The sequence below is a fragment of the Vanessa cardui genome, chromosome 8 (assembly GCF_905220365.1).
Source record: "Vanessa cardui chromosome 8, ilVanCard2.1, whole genome shotgun sequence".
Taxonomy (NCBI): Eukaryota; Metazoa; Arthropoda; class Insecta; order Lepidoptera; family Nymphalidae; genus Vanessa; species Vanessa cardui.
In genome coordinates, this window is record NC_061130.1 from 10,596,719 (window position 1) to 10,613,412 (window position 16,694).

Consider the following 16,694-nt stretch of genomic DNA (forward strand, 5'->3'; position numbering starts at 1 on the left):
GTTGGTTTTCATCTCTTAAGTTGTCATTTGTTCATTTTGAAACGTATTTTAAGGTATTTAACGATACAATATAGTCCATTATATTTGTATCTAATTAATTTGAACCGATACGATTTGGGAACCTACAATCTCCCCGGTTTTGCAGATGTGAAGAATAATCACTTTCTATTAGATGAGCCTTGTTTGCCTGCTATAACATAAAAAAATATTGACAATACTCCAACATACTATAAATTTCGAGGTGTTATTTTAATAATATTATAAATTAGAGTGTAACTCTGTCTATCTGTTATCGTTAATTCCCAAATTACTCAAAGAAATTCTATAAAATTTCATATTTAGCGAGCTTGAATTCCAAAATAATAAAATCGTTAATTTCCTTGTGTTACAAAGTCTCTATATAATTAAAAACTGAGTGTAACATGAACTACGCAGAACCTATTTACACATACAAATGTATTTATATAATTAATAAAAATCATTCACATTTTATATTCTCACACAAACCTATTTAGGTTGATAGATTATATCTATTTACCTGAATATATTTGCATAAATATATAACATATACATACATATACGCTATATCATACAATATCTTTATGTCTGTAACTAAAAAGTTTATAATTTCGTTTTTTTTTAATGTTTTTAGTGGTAGACATCCGAATATGTATTCTTCCTTGACTGTATTGATAATAAAAATATAGCATTGATTCTTTAAATTTTAATTTCTGTATAAATGACACACATCGTACTGAAATTACACTCTTGAAAAACCTATCCCCACAAGGTATTAATCAATTGTCTAGAAAGTTGGGCCGATCAATATGCGAATCGCCATATCCTGTATTACACGGCTGATTTCAAAAATGGTAATTTTCTTTAAAATCTTATGCTTACAAATGGCATTCTGAAATCGGATGGGTAACAGCAGAAACGTCTCTCTCAAGAGTCCGCGCCTCAAGCTACGAAGGAGGTTTAGAGGGCGTGTTCGAAATAAACCACGCCTATTAAGTAGGCGTGCCATACGACTCAAATATTAAAAATAATTTATTACTCGGTCACATTGTTAAGTATTGTTTTAAAGAAACATGAAACAGTTATTTAGTTTTTAAAATTTTACCCTGTACTTACTCGTTACGAACAATTCATATTAAAATTAAACGTACAAGTTAAATTTTACCCCGATATCATCATTACATTTAATTAAAAAAATATATATATATAAAATTTTATGCAAATTATATTTGCAATCAGAATTTTTCAAGCAACAAAAGTCCAGTTTTTCCTTTAATTCCTTTTCTGTTAATCAGCATACCTACATATATATAACAATTTGTCCGTTCAGATAATTTTAAAAAAAATTAATATGATATTATCAAAAAAATGTCTTCCATGCTACGAATGTCCGTATTACAATCTCAATACTAAAAAAGTAGGCGGAGCTTCACCCGACGGTGGACGAAGTTTTCCGACAGCCGCCTATCTATCCGTTAAGCAAGCAGACTGGAAACTAGCAGCGAGTGAACCTTACAATCAAATGATTAGTCCCTCAAGCGGCCTTAATACTAGGAGCATAAAGAGGAAGAGGAGATCATTTTAAACTGGTCCGCTCTACGAGAAAATGCATGGAAATCAAGGGAAAGGAATCCGCTAGGATGTGTTACGTAATTTCAGTCGAGCATCGTCGTTGTAGGGGAGAGCACGTTCCGTCAGCTTTCCCTGCTACAGAATAAACAACAACAACGTGTTTATAGTCGTAAACAACACAGTTTTGGACTTTCACAAACTTCTGTGTTAAGGTAAGTTATAGTTAGTTAGTGATACTTAGTTTAGTTAGTTAATATATATTTTTTAATTATATTGTTAATATGTATTGTTGGTTTAAACGTTTTGGTAAATAATATATATTTTAATATTTTTTGTTTTCATTTATATCTTTAAAGCTTAAACTTAAAATTCACCAGCAGTGAAATCATATTTGCATTCAATAAAAACCATTTGTTTAATATTTTAACAACTACTAATACCAAAAAAAAACGGATATTCAAAACTACAATTCAAAATTAATTAAATTCACCATTATTAGAACATTCGTATAACTATACAATATGAATTTTATAAAATATATTAGAAACACGCTCCCCTATTATTTAATTTATTGCAGTCGTAATAGTAGAAGTTACTATACGATAGACACATTTAAAAAAGAGGAATATTTTACCTTTATATAACATGTTGCGTGATAATGTGACAGTTCAAGTTTGAATCAAATACAATTAATGAAATACAATGTTATTAAATAAGATTATTAAGATTAGGTTGTGTTAATTTTTTTTCTTCATTATACCCAATGCGGTGGAAGCTATGCATATCTATTAAATTAAAAAATATAACACTTATAAGAGATACATATTTTTTAAATAAACAATATTTTTCGACCTATATAAACATTTGTTTCATCTCATGAAAATGTAAATTAAATATTTTGGAGTTTTTTAAGTCATTACTTTCTTTTGAAGATTTTTTACTTTCTATTTTTACTATGTGAATAAATGTATTTATATTTATACAAGTGATTTGTATAAGAAACGTAATCTTAAGTTTATCTATGAATAAAATGTAACGACATCAATATTATAACAAAATGAAAATACCCATTGCTACTTCTTATTAAGAATATCATTCATTTCTCTTTTTGAAAATATTTATTTTCAAATATTTTATCTTTATTTATTATTTATAAAACTATTTTAAGAATTTTCCATTCTTAAGCTAAACTATTTTTATACGAATATACGTAACATATTCTATACAGATTGTAACATAAACCCTTCAGAGATGTAAATATGTATTTGAAGTTATAAATAAATTATATGAGCAGAGAAATATTTAAAGATTTTTTATATATATTAAAATTATTGGGGTATTACTTTAATTATTATTTATTATTGAGAAAAAGTATTAAATTTAAACATAGGTGTACAAACTTGTAAAGGCTTATAGCCTATTCCAGTCGAAGAAAATGATGATGAACAAAGCTTAGATTTACTTTTACAATTTCTATTGTTTACTACTAACAGTTTTTGAATAATATAATATACATGTTATGATACATTACCTACTTTATGATACAACACTATTCCACTTATCTTCTTATATTAAACTTAATATTACGACCCAAGGTGATATTAAGTTTAATATTAGCTTTGGCAAAAGTCACTTTTGAAAAAGTCATATTTAATTTAAAATAATAATCTAATAGATTATTCAAGACATCATTGATATCGCGTCAATTTAAGAATAGGCTTCATTATATAAAATTATAACATTTTTGTGTCGTAAAAGTCAAATTTAATGGAAACGATTATTTCATACTCTCATTCGTCATTCGTTGGTCAAGTGAATTACATTATATTACCAGCAAGCTGCATTGCTTATATGTATATTATTATAGAACTAGCTGTGTCCGCAACCTTGTGCGCCTTTGAATATAACAAAAACAAAAGTGTATCCTAAGTGACTTATTATATCAGTTATCTGTCAGTGAAAGTCCCGTCTAAATCGATACAACCGTTCCAGAGATTAGCCGAAACAATTAGACAGACAAACAGACAGACCGACAAAAATTATAAAAAATGATATTTTGATATACGTACCGTTTATAAATAAATATGCATTGTATTATTGGCTATTTTAATTATATGTAATAGATAATGAAACGTTTTCGTTTTAGTAAAATATCAAACTCACGCATTAAAGATGCTGATGAAGGCTGGTGTGTCAACGGATGTATACGCGGATGTCATATTCAAAATATCAAGTTTCTACTCGCATTTTTATATATTTTTATATCGGTATATTGCCATATATACGTATACGATCCTATAAAATTCCAAAAAATGTTATACTAATTATATTCTAATCTAATTATTATAAATATAATTATTCTGAATTTCCTATGGGTTAACTGATATAGAATGTCTTCGTCTATAAATTCCGCTTTTTCTTCTAGCTGTAAAATTTTATTTAATGATAAAGTTTTTCACATAAAAATACTCTTTTTACCAACTGAAATTAATCATCATTCTAAATAGAATTATTTTCTTTATTGATAAGTTTAATACGACGAGTTCTGAACTCGTAAATACGCGCTGTTTCTGTTGCATATCTAAATGCAACCCCTGTTTACTTCCCCCTGTTTACTGTTTACCGGGTGGAGGCGTCCCCCTATGACGTGGAAAACAAACGTACGCGCTTGGGTCTGTGATGCTACGGTATTAAAGTTATGAATCGAAATGTATTTCATTAATACAACGGTAAATATTATCAAGCTACCGGACAAATAATATTTAATTATTAATGTTATAGATCATTTTTTACATAATTAAGATAATATTTAGTTCTTAATTTTAAACACTAGTTTTTATTAAATACTTAAAAGCGTGGTGGTTTTTTTTTAAACATATCTTCTAATTTTAATACAGATATACTTTAATATAATAAGCAGTCCAACGGTGGACTGCTTACTATAAAGATATTTTTATCGAGGCTACTCATTCAATTATTATTTATAACTCATCGCTAGATACGTACAATTGCACATAACACAGTTAGGTATATTCAAGCTGTCGCTATGACAGTGAGTATTGTTATGACAAATAATATTATAACGCAATCCGAGTATGGTATTTTAAAAACAAATGTAAAGTATTTATCCACTGCTGCTTCCCGGATATAAACCAAATTTTCAATAATTTAACTGAAATTGCAGTTGTAATGTTAACTTGTTATCTTTATAAGCGAACTATTTAACATGTTTGCAGTTTTTTGAAACATTTATAATTACACAATATTTCTTTTAAAACGGACATCATCGCGATTCTATTTATAAAAATTTTATTATTGAATAGTTTTTTATAATTATTGTGAATTTCTTATATTGGGTAATAGATAATATAAATTATTTGCTTCTTTATTTCTCATATCTTATTTTACTGTTTTATTGAAAATATTTCATGTATTGTATTTGATAATCCATACAATTTTTAATTTGTCTCTTTTTGAGCATAAAACTTTGATGTTTTAAATCCTAGAATGAATTGATTTATTGAAATAATAAGTTTGGTCCCCTAAAAAATAAAATGATACTTCGTATTTCACTAGTGAAATGTTGACAACGCTCCTATTGTCATATGTGTTTTTGATATCACTATATATTATAAAACAAAGTCCTCCGGCCGCGTCTGTCTGTATGCTCATGATAATCTTTTTCGACTTTTAAAACAGAAATCGTAATTATGTTCTTGTAGGTCTTATTTAACTGAATAATGATGAAATAGTTAAAAGTCGTTTTATTTCATAAAATCGCGAATTTATCGGTAATTATTTTCAATCGGTATAAAAGATAAGTAATATTTGTTAAATGACAGAGGTAAAAAGGTTGACGCTATATCTTAAATATATTCAACTTATATGTGCATATAAAAATATCTATAAAAATCAAAAAACATAGCTTACATTTTACCCTAAATATAAAAATTAATATTTCAGAAAAACTGACGATCATTCTGGCCCGCCTCTTGATTTAAATTCATCTATTCTACATACACAAAACCTTTCTTACAAGGTCATTATTCACCATCCAAGGAATCCAAGATGACATATGACGGGTTCTTATCTTCTCTCAATAGAATATAATTGCTCATTTAACTTTCAAACATAACATAGATTGACAGACAGATTGATAAACAGCAATACATCGCTCCTTAGGAATAATGCCGACTATTTTAAAACTATAAATGAACTAGCCTTACCTTTACCAATGAATTCGTATAAAAACCGTGCTAATTAAAGAAAAGCTGATCTGAATATTTGATTGTTCCAGCCAGAGGGTAATAAGCTAACCGCGGCATGGATTAATAATTCAAGATTTGAACAATTGAATCTGCTCGTGATACCTGTATTAAATATGCAAATAAGTTATTTATTCAAGACGCGCCACTTCGACTCACAAAGGGGAGCTCTTTATGAAAACTTACCGCTAATTTACTTGACGCTCTTGTCATAATTGTGCGACGGTATCGCTACATGATGTGAAATTTGTCATACTTTCATAACAAATTCCGAATCGAGGTAGCCGAGTAGATAGAACGAATTTTAAACAAAGGTCGCTATTTCAATTCCAGTCTCAGTTGCGTTATTATATCTTTTAGAATAAATTTAGTAACGCAATATTATTATTATCGTCTGTATTTTGTGATCAATCATGTAACGTAAATATATAAAAATATTACTTCACTTATATGTAGTTCTTCATACAAAGACGAATTTTGAATGCTTAGGTAAATATAGGAAACATTGAAATTCTATACTTATGAGATATGAGAAACATAATAAATACGATTAATCTGAATATCTTTAACTTAAGAAATTGATTACATAACATTTATAATATAATACTTGTCACGGAATATTACATATAATAAATTTTTAAATTTGTGCAATGTGCATATTGTGCAAGGACACTGGTGATATTTTATGATACAAAAAGAAGGAGGTTATCAATTCGTCTTTATATTTCTTTGTTTGTCACCACATAACTTTTTAGTGGGTGAACCGATTTTGATTTTTTTTTTGTTTGACAGCTATAGCTTCCCATGTGGTCCCATTCTGATGATAGCATTCATATGAAAACCATATAAGTCTTAAATTTGTATTATGCATGTACGCGATAATAGATGAATAACTCAAAATAACGCCAACCGCTTTTAATGATTCTTTTTTTATTAGAAAGGATTCACTTCAAGGGTAGTTTGTTTAGATTCTGACCATGGGATCCAAAGTAACGGAACTCTTTAATTCTGAGGAGCACGTTAGCGATACTCAGCCGAATCTTTTATATATTATTCAAAAACCCTACAATATATCTAAGCAAGCAGCTCAATAAATATATCTAGCAAAAAGAATACGAGAATACTATAAGAAATATGTTTTTTTTTACCAATTACTTTTTATTAGGTACATTTTATAATCGTAAATCGACTTTTAAATAGTCTAATATTTTTAATTTCATTTTTATTCTAAAATATTTTGAATACGTACTTAATTATTATTTTTACTTTTTAGTGCATATTAATTTGTTTTAAAATAGTGTTTTGTTTGAAGATCAGCCATAAAGTTTGATTCGATTACATAATAATTAGTAAATACATACATAATTAATTAGCAAAGAAGTAAAATTTAAATAGTATGAAGTGGTCTGAAGTAGTGGTACCTTTAGTAAAAAAATAGCAATATTTTGATTACAATTTTTTTATAATTATAATGTTGCTAAGATAAATTGCCTTATTTATATTGGTATTCAAAATTAGTAAAAAATAAAAGTTATGATAAAACTCATACAAATATTAACCACAAGAGGAGGAAAGCCAGATTAACAACATTTGACATTGAATTCAACTAGAACTGTTACTAACTTACTAGTGCACAATATGGGCACATAATAACTGGGCTACATCTTTATTTCTTCCCTTGGAATATACTTTAGCAACGACAGTGATCTACGCATGTAAGTAATTAGTAACGTAATATTTGTATTAAAAAATCAACATACGCATAACTACAAAAATGCAAGACGCTAAAATTCCCGAAACGAAGCCAATCAAAATTATTAATTGAAGAATATTAAACAATAGCAAGATATCGCGGGTACATTCCTTGGGGAGACGTTTAATTATTATTTATAATTTTGCGGCGAGTGGGCGCGGGCCAAGATGCCGGTACGAGTCTACGAGCTAATTTCCAAAATAAATATTAGTTCAATCAGACTCCAATGGCCGTAATATTAGTCATTGGGGCTACAGCAGTGTTATTATAAAGACTTAATTTTCATACCTATTTATACAGTCTATATTATTTTAGGTTCTGGTTATTGTTTCATTTATACAAACAAGATTTTACTATTCATACTTCTATGTATTTTAAGGTAACTATAAAACGAAACACGATTATTTTTGTCCTGTTACACTTTACTGTTAAAAATTTTCGATTTTACTGACGACGTTCATCGTTCGTAGAATATACATGTCGTATGTATCGGGAAAACTAAAAACTATCACAAAGTACATGCTAAAGTTACGGCTTTGTTAACAAACTATGTAATAAAGTCTAGCCGATCATCATTATAACAACATTTAGCCGAGGTCAAGGGCTCGAATAATTTAAGATATTTGTATGATATCGTAAATATGTAAACTTAAGTTTATATCAAGGCTTCTTCGATTGCAAACGATTATAGGAGTATAGTATTATTGAATTATGAACATTTCATAAAGAATATAAGGAATATTCAATATAAACTAATCAGTCTAAAAACATGATCCGTTCTGTTTGTATTACCTATGTATGTCCTAACACATCAGTTATCGGATTCAGCGGACAGTATGTAAATCAAAATCAAAAATCAAAATCAAAATATACTTTATTCAAGTGGGCTTTTACAAGCACTTTTGAATCGTCATTAACAATTAAGTGAAGCTACCACCGGTTCGGAAAGTAGATTCTACCGAGTAGAACCGGCAAGAAACTCAGTAGTTACTCTTTTTCAACATTTAAAGCAGTTGTTGGTTCTTTCTTGAAGATAGCTGACAAATCTATCGACGTAAAAAACTAAAGTGCCATTCTGTAAGAATTGAGTTCGTATAACACTCATGAAATTTTTGCAACCGAGTTACGATGGACGCCATTTTGATACATATATCCCATATTTTTTATAATTATTATAATCAATGTCGCATATGATATTCTGACTTTACATGTGTTCTGAGGTGAGTTTCGAGTTTCTTCTTAGTGAATAGCTATACTGGTGTGCAAGCCGTATCGGATAAATGTTCAAAGAATTGATGAGTTGAAACGCATTTTATAATGATATGAACAGTATAACAGTATAATACATACTATTTATTGAAACAGGTTTTAAGTTTCACGATTTTTTGTTATGACGTTTTAGAAAAACACGCAAAAGATATAAGAAAACTCATATATTGTATAATATTTAGTCTTCCTAAAAATAATTACCTACCAAATTTGTATCTCCCTTAGTAATAAAACCACCACCACCTTCTTACGACATACCTAAATTACTTCTTGATTTTTCAGTAAAAAATATAAAATATATTTAACACAACAGTAGTGTATACTATAACTTCTCGAACTAAACTAAACGAAACTTCTAAAAGTATGAACAATACCTATTCTTAAAATCGTAATAAAGTATGAGTTATTAAATTTTCATATATTGTTTACTCGCATTTCTCCCTCATTATTTTAACCATTTATTTTTATACTTATCAACATTCGTTTTTTTTGTCTTGTAGCACCTACTATACGATATTGTACAATAAAATATTATAATATGGCGACTTACCTAAAGAACTGCCTACCTGCCTAAATAAATAATTCCTTCTAAAGGGATTTTTCATAGACAGTAAAGTATCGAACAATATATCTAATAAAAAAAACCATTAGGCGAATCATATAGCTATATTCTACTCTGCTGGAAACTACATGGAGTACAATAACATAAACAAAGTTATTCCATGTTATATCTAACGTAGCATATCCGTACTAAAATTGCTAATGAACTACGTAGATGTCCACATCATATGACACCCAGTAATTTCTACTAAAAGCTAGCTGAGACATATCCCTCGAAGGAAACATTGTTTTCAATAAATTAAACGGACAAGGCGCTCCGCAAACAGCCGCCGGGCTCCGTCAACACAATTATTATACTCGGACAGCCACCCTTGTTGATAAACATACTCTAAATAAATTAACTGGACTACATTACGATTGTTGAATTGTACGAATGAAATTAAATATTAAATTATTCTTATTAAAATTGTTATTTGTTACTTAAGTTTACCTATAAATATTAGCTGCAAATATATTCTGCATTCTATTTAATTTTAAACAAAATTTATTGTAAAATATTGTTATTTTTATAAATGTACCATGTCAAACTTAACTCAATATAACAATTCACTTATGACCAATCTGGTATTCGTGCAGATTCATCAAAAGTACTTTTATATGTTTCAGCTTCAATATATTAATGATATCATGTCTTTGTTTCAGATAGAAGATAAAAATGAGTGCGCGGCCAACGACAGCCGGCACTCGGACGAAAAAGCAAAACCATGCCAATATACCATGTCCCATCGAGGACTGTGCGCGCTTTACCTATGGAAAACTGCCTGATCACTTGACTAAAGTACACGGCCTAACAGGAGCAGAGAGAGACGCACTCAACGAGCAACAAAGAAAAAGATTTTTCAACGGTGAACTGTGTCAAGTTCGGTTCTTGAAAGAATCAGCTATTCGAGATCTTTGGGGTGCAGATTACGAAGATCCTCGGATTCGTGCAAAGATTCATCAAAGCTACTCTCTTGTTAAAATAAGGATAATTCCGTTGGCCGCGACTCAACGCTCTCGGCCTCTTACAGAACAAGATGCAAATGTACTAACAGCATATAATGCCAGAACTGCACCACGTCCAGCTCGAGTTCAAAGGACAAGAGCTCGTCCGCGACCTTATTCAGTTCCAGTAGCAAGCCCAGAAGAAAGTCGAGTATCCAGTGAATCCAGTGAAGAAGAAAATGCACGTGGATCTTTACCCTTGTCGCCCCCACCGTCATCACCCTCTCTACCACCATCTCCCGCACCTTACGAATTACAGCCAGTGGAAACACGACTACGAGATATCTTTGATTCGAAAATCGATGCGGGATATAAAGCAGTAATCGATGATATGAAAAAATCGATGGCAATGGGCCGATCGCTTGGAGCCCGAAAGCGAAAAGCGTACAGAACGTACCGTCGATATGCAAAACGATTAATCGCGTACTTACATAGACAGCATTCACCGCTAGCTTATGACGTCGACGTATTACTTTGTGGGGAAAGCCAAGTGTGTGCGTTTTTGGAAAGAATAAGCAGCGAACACAAAACGAAAACTTTACGTAATTATATCGTGGCTGCAATAAAATTGCTCGATTCGAGACTTTTCGCGATAGAAACAGATCCATCTAGTAAAGAGAAAGTTGCATCAATGACGCGCGTATATGACGTTTTGCACGGGAGATTGAATGCTTGCGATAGATTATTAGCGCAAAAAGAGACTTGTCAAAAAGAGACCGCCCATTTTGACAGCGATGCTATGGATCAGAGCTTCAACGAAAATTACGACGATTTGGTTTAAGGGATAATAGAGGTTTAGTGATTTATTTTTAGTCATATAAACAGAAATTGTATTTTAAATACTCTGTAAATAATGCTCAAATTAGATATTGCTTTTAATTAGATTTACTTGTAGTTGAATTAATTTAAAAATGATATTATATTTTGTAAATAATTCAAAACGTGTGGCAAGCAATAATCTCCATTTATAAAGTGCAGTACTATTAACAATATAGAGTAGTGCAATGAACTTAGATAAAAAATCAGTAGTTATTTAATAATAATACACTCTAATTTTCAATAATTAGTTTTAAGTTCACTTTACATATTGATTAATTTCGTAACACTTTTGATATAAATGTTTCAGTTATAATTTCATTTGTTAGTCGAACATTAGATTAGAAAAAACAGTTAAACTTTGTATAACACTTAAAAAAATGTAATTTAATTAAGCGCTTACATAACCAAATAAATTGTAAATATAATCTAGTCATTACAAATTCTAGTCATAAGTAATGTGCAATAAATAGTTATTATATAATATGACGTAGAAACAATAGCACAATTTAAAACAATTTAAGGAAACTCTTGCACTTATTCTTTTGGCTAAAATATAAACTTCAATGTTATATATAATAAAACTTACATAAGGATAGATTGACACATTTTTCAAATCAGTCTTTTTTTTTCAAATTCAAATATATTTATTTAGCGTAGAAGTTACGCCTTCTTATTGAATGTCAAAATTCTACCACCGGTTTGAAAAAGGTTGATGGTTCTCGGAGGAAAACTGCCGAAAGAAACTTGGACCGGAATTTTCCTTTATCAGTTCGTGATTAAAATGTAAAATTACTTATTTTTAAAATAGCCTCGTTTGTTGATTTTTGAAGGAATAGATTTTACTTGAATGGTTATTTCTTTTGTTTTGAAATTAACCATCCATTGTCTCGTTCGCTATAATGCAATAATCAAAGTAGCAAAAAGTTCCTTACGAAAGATTATCGTTACATAAATGTCTCGCACGTGACTCTGGCGATGTAATACTGACACAACAAAAAGCCAATAAAAACAACCATACTCGTAAGAGACTAATTCGTATTTGATTTTGTTTCATTTTAAATACATAATATGTATTACCTAATAATAATAATGAAATGTAGCAAGACGATATCAGTTTCTGAATGTAACATCTATTTTATTTCTTTTTCAATTAGAAGCATTATAGTGTTGATTGTATAACATTGTTCTCTATAAACAGTTAAATTATTTATCAAATTTGGTTTATCGTTTCGAACAAGATTTTGTCGTTTTTGTACACTATTTTCTATTTCCAAATGACTATGGTACAACTTTCAATAAGATTAAATTCTTTATTTAATTTCGATTAATTGTTTTTAACTCTGAGATAGTATTTTGTTTTAATGCCGAGTATGTACTGTTTTCTCAGTTATACACTGTTGCCCAGTTATACTCGAAGAATCTCCTACTTTACTCATATACTAAACTTTTATCAGATTTATATTCGACACTTTTTAAAGAGGTATTACTTGATAGTATTAGTAAACTTAATGTTTTTAATGAGAGTACTTGTTTTCCAATGTAGATGAATACACTATTGTTCTCTAAAAATATCAAATGAGTTATTTTTAAAGAAAATAACTGGGTAAATTACAACACTTTCATTGTTAATATATCTTTTGCAAGTATCGACTTTATAACGAAAGTCCTGATTTACCACTGATTTATATACCATAATTAAATTCATATTAAATATGCAATGAAACAATTCTAGTCATCGAAAATACAAAGAATACATCGTTTACATTTTCTCGTGTATATTTTCTACAATACATAATAATTAGAAGTAAGCGTAGTAAGTACTATTTTATTGTAAATACATTTTGTTTACATAATCTGTGAAGAGATAAATAAACGTCATAGACAAAAGCGATGTGCTTTATTTATTACCTTTGATTTTTATTACTTTTAAACATTTTTTTATGGCATAGGAACGGGCAAATGAGCCAATTAATGGTAATCACTGCCCATAGCTGTCGCTGTAAGAAAATTTCCCTCACAAATCCTGTAAGAAAATTTCCCACAAAAATCGTTTCCCACACAATCGCACATCTGATATGTTATATTATATCCATTGCGAATATACTTATTGTGCCCAATCGTTCTTCAAACCGGAACACAAAAATGCTAATTATTGCTGCTTAGTAATAGAGTAACTGATTAGTGATTGGTACCAAGTGGTAACCAAGTGAAAATCAATCATATATTTCTGTATGGATTTGACTTACTTGATTTGATGTCCTATGTCCCCTAGACGGGGCAGATGGCGTCCATAGATGTCCTCCATCGCGATCGGTCTTGAGCTTCACGCCATACCGATGCTCGCTGCCTCTGCCAACACGGTGCGTCGCCAGGTTTGATGGGGTGGCCTCGCTTTCTTTTCCCTTGTGGATTCCAGTCCAGTGTGGGTTAAGTTTTTAGTTTTTTTAAATCTTTTTATGTTTATTTTATTTATGGGCTCGCTCGTTTGGTAGGGAATGCTCTCAACATTAAGTACAATATTAATTTAATAAAGCTTTACGTATGACTGGACAACTCAACTCAAACTTATGTAATCAATAACATTAAACTTAAGATAAACTACCTAAAGGCAGAGAAAGACTAATGAGACAAAGGAAAATGGTAGTATAACTGTTATAAATAAAAATATGAAAAATATATAGACTTGAAATTTCGAGGTTAGCTTTGAAGAGGCGTATTATAGGAAGGTTACTGCTAAATCACTTGGTGGTAAGGCTTTGTGCAAGCGTCTGATAGGAGTTGTGATGTGACTTCACTCATCCTAACAGCAAACATCAATTCTTAGATTTGTCCCGGTATTCTAGGATGTGTGTGAAGATTAGTATATACTACATATATCATGTATTAGAAGATTGGTCGCAATTGTGATGAAGTGTATGTTGGTATATGACTCTTAACAAACTGTAGAAACTGCAACAACTTCAATTAAAGTGATTTACAACAATATACTAATGTACTTTTTTTATGGTATAGGGGACAAACGGGGCTCACCTGATGGAAAGTGATTACCACCGGCCATGGACATCTGCAATACCGGGGTGCGTTGCCGACCTATAAGGAAGGAGTACGCTCATTTCTTGGAGGTATTGCTGCAAGATAAATCTAATTATTGCAAACAATAATTTAATTTAATTTCAGCATTTAATTCACTTAAAAGTAAAATCCATTACGGTTTTTTTTTTACGAAAAAGAAGCTGTAGACTTCAGTTACTAAATAATTATGGTATTCAATTTTAACATACGTTTAACATATGACTAAGTTTAAAAATTAAACATGTCATCCCAAATTGTATTAGCATATGAATTATTAGAAGTGAAATAGATTAAAAAAGACAAGATTACAAATAACTTTAATCAATTTACTAATAAACCAAAAATATTTCTAACTTCGAAAATATCTCAACATAAATAAATAATACTTACTCATATTAGTTAAGCTTGCAAATCCAAATAACACTTATAACAAATTACAAGTCTCGCCAATATCGACCTTACAGTCCGCGCCCAAAAAGACGAATTAATGGCGGCTTAATTCGTTTCGCGTGCTTTTGTTTTTTTATTTTTTTTTTATTTATTCTGGCCAGTTGTATGGGTAAAGGATTCTCCTTAATATATTTTATATGTTTATATGATTTTTATTTTTTAGGCTTTCTATTACACCAAAAATTTAATGCTAAAAACATTTCAAACCAATATCAATAGTGATTAAACGTATATATTTGTTGGGTTTCTAAGCCTGTGAAGTATCACCCGCTCATCACTCGCCATAAGCATATTCTACCGCCAATCATAAGACCTTTTTAGTATTGTTGCTCTCCTGGTTCACACTGCACCAGGGTCATGCATTAGTTCACATATTAGTTCCCAAGATTTGTACATTGGTGATGATAGGTTATGTATGATTAATATTTCTGGGAGCCAGTGGTCTATTTACCAGACCTATGACATTAATAGTAAATAACTAAAGCTAACTTAATATTACATAGCGTGCAAACAATGTGCAAATATATATCTATATTAATATTATAAATATGAAAGTAAGCCCTTTCACAATCAAAGCAATGAATCGAATTTGATAAAATTTGCTATGAAACAAACTTGAACTCTAATGGAGGTTCATGCTTAACATATGTCAACTAACTTCCTAAAACACAAGCGAAGCCACGGGCGACTACTAGTTAGTATATAATTAACTAGCTAGAGTTTAAACTAAGCCAATTTTTTAAAACATAAGTTATATTATATGCAAAATGATATCAATTAATTAACAATTCAAAATTTCGTAATTAAGAAAACACAAGTAGGTAGGTAGGCAATGATGTTCTAGTAAGAAGTTTATTAGAATATCATTATAGGTAGGTAATATTACCAAGTATTCTAATCTTCAAGTAGACGTTCGTTCGATAAGCTTTGAATGAACACCATTTTTTGCTAATTGGTAGTATCAAATATAAATTCGTAAAACAAATTTATTTAGGTCAATTTACATTCGTAAATATCTTTATTACGATAAATAAAAAAATAAGAATGAAATAAAGCTTATTTTAGCAAAAATCATTTAAATTAATTTGTAATACATCCATTGGTAGAATTTTAATTTATATCCAATTAAGACCTTAACATAATTGAAATGTTACATATATAAAGATAATAAAAAGGAAACAAAAACAGAACAAATTCGGACTTAACATTAATCGTTAAAAAGCGACATCTGTTATGGAGTAGCGACAACAAAAAAACAGCTACATGACTGTACTGATAAAATATAATGCATGCAGTTGGCGCTCGCAGTTACGCATACCTTATTCTCTCGCTAACTTATGATGTCCTGGTACATGGCGATTGTAACTGCCTGCTCCAGATTCTCCACTAGCGGACGCCCACGTTCCTAACGTTCCGAAGACATTCTCGTGAAGTTGTACCTTTTTTACATTATCTGGCCTCCTTTGCCTATAAGAATGATAATTTAACATGTTATCTTTATAAACTTTATATATTTTATTTCAAAGCTATGTTGCACTTTTTTAAAATATTATAAATAAAAACTGGGAATATAATTTTATGGTATAAAAAAAATATATTTTTGTATTGTGATATTAATTTTTTTTTATTTATTTTTAGTATATAGGCCTTAGAAATTATATTTAAACCAAAGAAAATAAACATCCACGTTATATATTATTTTTTTGACACTGTGTTTTTTTTCATTATTTTAAACTTATTAAATATATTTTAATATAAAATACATTCGTTGAAGAACAAATTAATTTAGAATTGTTTCAGATAAATATAATAAATATTAATAATTAAAATAATACCAACGAAAAAAATAAAATATAAAATTCGTACCTATC

At 29.6% G+C, this 16,694-nt stretch overlaps 1 protein-coding gene across 1 annotated transcript; it reads left to right on the top strand.

The window, feature by feature from the left end:
• The first annotated feature begins 10,153 nt into the window (after positions 1 to 10,153).
• Positions 10,154 to 11,323, top strand: LOC124532080. Its single transcript, XM_047106719.1, has one exon. It carries the CDS (start codon positions 10,154 to 10,156, stop codon positions 11,261 to 11,263), a length of 1,110 nt encoding a protein of 369 aa, XP_046962675.1. The 3' UTR covers positions 11,264 to 11,323.
• The last annotated feature ends 5,371 nt before the right edge of the window (positions 11,324 to 16,694 follow it).

Bases quoted from the DNA above. Each gene is read 5' to 3' on its own strand.
- LOC124532080 (XM_047106719.1), top strand. From the start codon at position 10,154: ATGAGTGCGCGGCCAACGACAGCCGGCACTCGGACGAAAAAGCAAAAC.